The sequence below is a fragment of the Penaeus chinensis genome, chromosome 1 (assembly GCF_019202785.1).
Source record: "Penaeus chinensis breed Huanghai No. 1 chromosome 1, ASM1920278v2, whole genome shotgun sequence".
NCBI lineage: Eukaryota > Metazoa > Arthropoda > Malacostraca > Decapoda > Penaeidae > Penaeus > Penaeus chinensis.
In genome coordinates this window covers 36044177-36051676 of record NC_061819.1, presented here as the reverse complement: position 1 = coordinate 36051676, position 7500 = coordinate 36044177, and the positions used below count along the sequence as shown (strand labels likewise).

General features: G+C 40.2%; 2 protein-coding genes across 2 annotated transcripts in view; both read right to left on the bottom strand.

Moving 5' to 3' along the window:
* Window positions 1-765: 765 nt before the first annotated feature.
* On the bottom strand, window positions 766-1968 carry LOC125039498 (uncharacterized protein K02A2.6-like). Its single transcript, XM_047633554.1, has one exon. The coding sequence runs from the start codon at window positions 1966-1968 to the stop codon at window positions 766-768; it is 1203 nt and encodes a 400-aa protein (XP_047489510.1).
* A 3048-nt stretch (window positions 1969-5016) lies between these two features.
* The window catches only part of LOC125026307 (carboxypeptidase B-like), a 6503-nt gene continuing 4019 nt past the window's right edge, over window positions 5017-7500 (bottom strand). Inside the window, exons 6-9 of the mRNA XM_047614653.1 lie at window positions 7170-7263; window positions 6654-6853; window positions 5374-5458; window positions 5017-5263 (exon numbers count right to left, since the gene is read on the bottom strand). Of these exons, the coding sequence (XP_047470609.1) occupies window positions 5076-5263; window positions 5374-5458; window positions 6654-6853; window positions 7170-7263 (567 nt within the window). The 3' untranslated portion in view covers window positions 5017-5075. The remainder of the gene's footprint in view (window positions 5264-5373; window positions 5459-6653; window positions 6854-7169; window positions 7264-7500) is intronic.

Here is a 7500-nt window from a genome sequence, read left to right as displayed (position 1 = left end):
GATCCTTCTGTCCCCTTTTTTATGAATCAAGATAATTGTTGCATTTTTCCAGGCTTTCGGAATTTTTCCATTGAGAAGGGATTTGTTAAAAAGATTGGCTAGTTTTACTGTTGCAATTTCTCCTGCGTCTAATATAAGGTCTATACTAATACCGTCTTCACCTGGTGTTACAGAAACAGAAACTGTTTTATATGTTGTTTTGTTGCTCCATTTGAGGGGAAAAGGTGGAATAAAATACGGAGCTCTGCTGAGCTACACGAGTATATTCTGGAGGAGTGTACAACACTAATGTTTACATAAGGGTTACGTACGCATGCAATATATGTAGAGGGATACGTTACTAATATTATAATATAGGGTAAATATATTACATCCCTCTTTTTCAAAAAGAAAAGACAGTGGGTTAGATTCTTATCATATTTGAGATATAGTATTTGGTAGTTAGTTACAGAAATATGTGAGAATCTGCAATGTATCAAAAATAGAGTTTAACATTCTATGAGCTGCTAGAGTTGGGTAACTGAGATTGCACCTGAGAATGCCTTGTGTTCACAGACATGTAAAATAAGATTTAGCACCTTTGTCAGTAATTTTCAAAACAATTGGGTAGGTACATAGCACTTTGTTTTCAGTAATTTTCAAAAAGAATCAGTTAAGAACATAGCACCTTGTTTTGAGAATCATATTAGTATACTGGCCATTATTATAGCACTTTCCTTAACACTATTGAACACTACACATAAACACTGTGGAGACTGAAACAGATTATAAGTTCAGTCTATTAGGCTTCTTGATGGTACGGCCACATCTTGTTCTTGTGCCATCGCAAGTTGATTCTTGTTCTTGAGGCACTACTTCAGGAGCCTTGCTTACATGATCTTGCTCGTTATCTATATTCAATGTGGTTCCAGTAGACTCTTCTGCATGGTGTTCATCTGGAAGTGGATGCTTGGGTTGTGGCGTGTGCTTGATGTGTCGTCTGTTTCTTCGTAAGATACCTCCATCTTGTGTTTCAACTATGTATGATCGAGGTTCTTGGGATTTCTCCACCAATGTAGCGGGTGTCCATCTTCCAGTAATGTGGTCTTGAACTCGAACAGCTTGGCCTGCTAGGAGTGTTGGCTGGTCTTTTGCTCCTCGGTCGTAATACTGCTTCTGTGTGTCTTGCTTCCTCTTGAAGTTTTCATAGACATCTTGCTTTTGCCCTTCCTTTGTAGGCAGGTGAAGGGGTAGGTTACTCCTCATCTTCCTCCCGATCAGAAGTTCTGCTGGGCTTGGCAACTTGCTATCCAGTGGTGTGGTACGTAGGGTTAATAGTGCCATTTCCGGATCCTTGTTGCTTCTTTTTGCCTTGTCGATGGTGTTTTTAACAGTCTGGATAGTTCTTTCAATGAATCCATTTGACTGAGGATAGTGGGTTGAACTTGTTATATTTTCAAACTCCCAGTTCGAAGCGAACGTTGCAAATTCTTCTGAGCTATATTGGCGTCCATTATCACTATATACTTTTTCAGGAACTCCGTACTCAGAAAACAAGTTCTTCAATCCCTTGATCACAGCTTGGCTTGTGACATGCATGGGCATTTTCCTGATAACTGGAAACTTTGAGTAGTAGTCAGCTATAATCAGGTAATAATTTCCTCCATAATGGAAAAGATCAGTTCCGACATACTGCCATGGTCGTGTAGGAAGTTCATGCGGGATGAGGGTTTCCTTTGTATGTGACCTTGACGTTTCTTGGCAAATGGAACACTGCTGGACTAGGTCTTCAATGTCCTTGTTGATTGAAGGCCAGTATACACAGTCCTTGGCTCGAAGTTGGCATTTCGTGATGCCTTGGTGTCCTTCGTGGATGCGGTCAAGCACAAGTTTCTGCATGGAAGCTGGGATTACGACTCTGCTGCCTTTTATCACTAGTCCATCTTCAATAGATAGCTCATCTCTGAAGGACCAGTATGGTTGCAGCATTCTCGGTTAGTCTTTCATCTTTTCTGGCCATCCTTGAATAATGATGTCTTTCAGTCCATGCAGGATGACATCTTTTGAGGTTTCCTGTCTAAGTGAAACGAGTTTCTCGTTGCTGAATGTTGATCTGTGTTGGGTACACAGGAACTATGAAGCGAACTGTGACTTACTTTCGCATGTTTCTTATATACTTCAGTCTTATTTGGCTTGATACCTTCACTGAGAGCGAATCATTCGTGGTTTAGGTGCGACGTGGCACTTGTCTCTTAGCTGGCTGGTCGCTTACCTCTCGTATTTTAAAGTCCATATTTCGGTATCTCCAGGTTATTACCTCTTTCCCCTCTTAATCTATGCTTGGAGACGGATACAGCTGCCACCATGTTTTATATGTTGTTTTGTTGCTCCATTTGAGGGGAAAAGGTGAATAAAATACGGAGCTCTGCTGAGCTACACGAGTAGAAGAAGAAGAAGAAGAAGAAGAAGAAGAAGAAGAAGAAGAAGAAGAAGAAGAAGAAGAAGAAGAAACAGAAGCAGAAGCAGAAGCAGAAGCAGAAGCAGAAGCAAAAGAAGAAGAAGCAGAAGCAAAAGAAGAAGAAGCAGAAGCAAAAGAAGAAGAAGCAAAAGAAGAAGAAGAAGAAGCAGAAGACGAAGAAGAAGAAGACGCAGAAGCAGAAGCAGAAGAAGAAGAAGAAGCAAAATAAGAAGAAGCAGAAGCAAAAGAAGAAGAAGCAGAAGCAAAAGAAGAAGCAGAAGCAAAAGAAGAAGAAGCAGAAGCAAAAGAAGAAGAAGCAGAAGCAAAAGAAGAAGAAGCAGAAGCAAAAGAAGAAGAAGCAGAAGCAAAAGAAGAAGAAGCAGAAGCAAAAGAAGAAGAAGCAGAAGCAAAAGAAGAAGAAGCAGAGGAAGAAGAAGAAGAAGAAGAAGCAGAAGCAGAAGAAGGAGAAGAAGAAGCAAAAGAAGTGTTGGAATAATCAAAAATGGTTATTAGGATAAGGATATTTTTTTCTTATTTATTAATATCATTAATAAATGAGAAAAAAGTCATATTACCTAAACTAAGGTAAACATTCATTTTGTTAAGTTACCCATGTAAGAGTATGTTTTCTTTTTTTGTACGCCATCTAGCGGCAGACTTATTTATCCTTAATGTAAAGGGTTGTGCTGCGTAGATCCTCCTCAATACGTAGAGTTAAGCGCATCAACTCTTCTGTTTCATTAATCCCCACATCGAGTCATATATGCGTTGATCATTCAAACTGGCTTAATACACGCAGGGAAGATGAAGTCTTCTGCCATACCAACAAGAAGAAGCAGAAGAAGAAGAAGAAGAAGAAGCAGAAGCTAGCCAACGCCCGGAAGAAATCGGACCGCCATGGCGGGCGTCAGAGAGTAAACCCTTGATGGCTGAACCTATTCATTTTTTTTTACCGATTTCTATCTAATCAGAGGTTATTATTCTGCTTAAAACGAAAAAAAAATATATTCATTTACTTAATTTTGCATGAAACAGATAGACTAATTGGTAGTGATTACAGTTATTGAAAGAAAATTATACGAACGGTTTGACACAGTTGATTCGTTGGCGGGGGGGGGGGGGGGGGGGTGAGAGAGAGACCTCGTGTCGATTTTTTCGATTTTTTTTTTAAATTGTTCTCGAGCATATTTTGCTTATTGTTTAATTATTTAATTATTCCTATTATATTTCCATTAACACTATCAACTTTGTTTACTTGTTTAATTGAAAAGATAAAAATTTAATCTAAAATTTAATCTAAAATTGCTACAAAACAAACATTAATAAATCATTGAATATTGGTTAATATTTCGAAAAAAATAAATGTGCTAGACACCAAAGGTCATAAAGCATGATGGTAAGGTATTTGTGGTGAAAAGTTCATGATTATTTTATATTCGAAGTCAGTCGTTGCATAGTGCATTCGGATAGAATGTTAGTTAAAAGGGTATAGAGAGGGAGCAAACGGAATACGTTGAGGATTTGTAAAAGGGAATGGGGTTAAGATATAGAGTGATATTAAATGTGTATTAGAATAATTTTAAAATGTTCTGTTTTCTAACGCGTATTCCTAGTCACTTTCAACCTCCTCCCCCCCCCCACTATACCCACTACCTATCCCCCCTCCTTCCTTGCTCCGATCCTTCTATCCCTCTCGTCCCCTTATCCGCACCCTCTTCCTGTCCCCTCGCTTTTTCTCTTCTCTCTCTACTTCCACGGTAGCTTCTCCCTCTTTTTCTCGTTGTCCTTGCTTGTTCTACCTTTTATCTCTATCCCTACTCTATCCTGCCTCCATCCTATCCCTATCCTGCCCTGTATCTTGCCGCATTTCCCCCTCGTACCCCTCTTATTCGCACCCTCTTCTTGTTCCTTCGTTTTTTCTCTTCCTTCTGCTTCTACGCTAATTTCCCACTGTTCTATTCCCTTTCTCCCATTTACCCTACCTTCTACCTTTAATCCTATCCTCCCCTACTCCCATCCTATCCCTATCCTACCCAGCATCCTGCCGAAATCCACAGGGCGAGTCGAGCACAGCCGGACCACTTCCCTCTGCCAGCCTCCTTTTTACGCTTTTTTATTTCTGTACCACGCTGGCTCTTATTTTTAAATGTATTTTACTTTTATTTACACCCTTTAGTATATTTTTAAATAAACTTTGAGATCCTTAGTTATCCATATATGGTTTACAAAGATTTTGATGAGAGAGAAAGAGAGAAAGAGAGAGAGAGAGAAAGAGAGAAGAGAGAGAAAGAGAGAGAGAGAGAAAGAGAGAGAGAGAGAGAGAGAGAGAAAGAGAGAAAGAGAGAGAGAGAGAAAGAGAGAAAGAGAGAGAGAGAGAAAGAGAGAGAGAGAGAGAAAGAGAGAAAGAGAGAGAGACACGAAATTAAAATGCATTATCTTGTTGCACAAAAATCCACTATACTTTCCAATTACAATACAATCAATTTTCATTGATACTTCTTTTTGCTACAAGAAGAGGAGGAAGGAAGGAAAGAATGAAGACACACACACAACAAAAAAAGAAAAAAGAAACGCCAATCCACAAATCTCAATTTTTATTTGGTCTCTTAATCACATCTCCGAGCCTCTGAAGATTCCCTCAATAGTTGTCCTTAACGAAGTTCGCTACCACTTTGAGAGCTTCGAACGTCTCCTCGCCTGTAGGAATGATCTGATCGGGAGGAAGGACGAAGCCGTAGTTACCTGTGTCACGGAGCTCCACTGTATAGGCGTACTTGACTCCGCCTTCGCCCTTGGCCCAGTCGTCTGACCCTCCGGCTGCGGCGTCTGTGGGATGGGAGTGAGGGAGGGCGTGACATATTTATATATATATAAATCATAACGGGATATATAAAGTTTATAAAGGGACATGTGAAGTTCCATCGCTGTTAACTTACACAGGACGTTAGTAGAGGAACCGATATCGTAGATAGTTCCGTGTACAGCTGTAAGAGCATCCACGGCCGAGTGAGCCAAGGTATCCTGTAAGGGAAAATGTGCTGTTAGTAGATGTTTGTGCATGTAGCAGGTCTTTTTGGTTCCGAGTTGTAACTGGCTGAATGTTAGGGCTAATGACCTCTTTCTATCTTGCTCCTCTCTCTCTCTCTGTTTCTCTTTCTTTCTGTCTGTCTTTCTTTTTTTCTCTCTTTCTCTCTCTCTCCTCTCTCTCTCTCTCTTTCTCTCTCTCTCTCTCTCTTTCTCTCTCTCTCTCTCTGTCTCTCTCTCTGTCTCTCTCTCTCTCTTTCTCTCTCTCTCTCTCTGTCTCTCTCTCTCTCTCTCTTTCTTTCTCTCTCTCTCTCTCTCTTGCTTTCTCCCTCTCTCTCTCGCTCTCTATCTCTCTCTCTCTCTCTCTCTCTCTCTCTCTCTCTCCCTCTCTCTCTCTCTCTCTCTCTCTCTCTCTCTCTCTCTCTCTCTCTCTCTCTCTCTCTCTCTCTCTCTCTATCTCTCTTCTCTCTTTTCTTTTTTCCCTTCTCTCTCTCTCTCTCTCTCTCTCTCTCTCTCTCTCTCTCTCTCTCTCTCTCTCTCATTGAGTAGGGTAAGAAACAACAATTATGGATTTGATTACAGTTACTGGAAATATAGATAAATAGAAGATAAAATTGTCAATGTATGATACGTTAAAAAAATCAGTGGAATGCCAATTTCCGGGTCAGTGTCAAAACTAACCTAAGAGCTAGTGCTAAAGCAAAGAATGTAAGCCACTTTAGAGATAGTGTCAAAACCAAAATTCAGACCATTTTCAGAGCCAGGGTCAAAAAAAAGTTCAAACAGAATCACAGACCCAGTGGCTTTTTAAGTGCCAAAATCACTTTCAAATCAATTTAAGATCCAGCGTCAATTTTTTTTTTTTCAAAGCTGGTCTCAGAAACAAGACATAAACCAATTTAAGATCCAGTGTCAAAATCAATTTCAAAGCTGGTGTCAGAACCAAAATACAAACCAGTTGAAGATCCAGTGTCAAAACCAATTTCAAAGCTGGTGTCAGAACCAAAATACAAACCAGTTGAAGATCCAGTGTCAAAACCAATTTCAAAGCTGGTGTCAGAACCAAAATACAAACCAGTTGAAGATCCAGTGTCAAAACCAATTTCAAAGCTGGTGTCAGAACCAAAATACAAACCAGTGGAAGATCCAGTGTCAAGACCAATTTCAAAACCAGTGTCCAAAACCAACTCACCAAGTCCTGCCAGTCATCGGGGAGAGCTGAAGTGTAGCCCCAGGGATAAAGCCACAGCTGAGAGTAGGAATGGAAAGTCAGATAGACCACGAGGTTCGACTGAGCGAGGATCTGATCTCGGACGTTCTGCATCTCGATCTCTGAGAACGCGGAGGGGCCGGCGAAGATTTCTGAACAAGGGTTGTTAGAGGCTCCGTTTTCTGTGGGGAGGGAGAAGGGGGGGGAGGGGGGGGGAGTTAGGTGTTGGAGTAGCGGCGAGTAGTGAAGAGTGGTCATTTTGACATGAATGATGACGATAAGAATGATGATGATAATAATGATAATAATGACAGTAAATAATGATGATGACAATACTGATAATAATAATAATAATGATGATGACAATAACAACACTGGTAATAATAATGACAATACCAAGCACCAAATAATAATAATAACACAAAACTATTACACAATAATGATAACAAAACTAAACAATAATGATAAAACCAACAACAACAACAACAAGACACCAACCATTCCAATGGAAGCCCCAGTTCCTGTTCGGGTCGACTCCCTTGCAGCCGAAGGGAGAGCCGTTTTCAGAGCGAGTCTTACGCCAAATCCTATCCTGTTGTTGTAGAGATAAGAAGGAAAGGGAGATTTACCGTGATTATTGTTATTGTTATAGAAAAAGAGAGAAGAGTTTTATTCGTGTGTTTTGAGTCAGGTACTTAAAAAAAGCGGTTATTATTTATTTAAAATCAAGATTTGAATCAACAATATGAAGACTTGTGCTTGTGTTTGAGTGGGTGTGTGTGTGTGTGTGTGTGTGTGTGTGTGTGTGTGTGTGTGTGTGTGTGTTCGT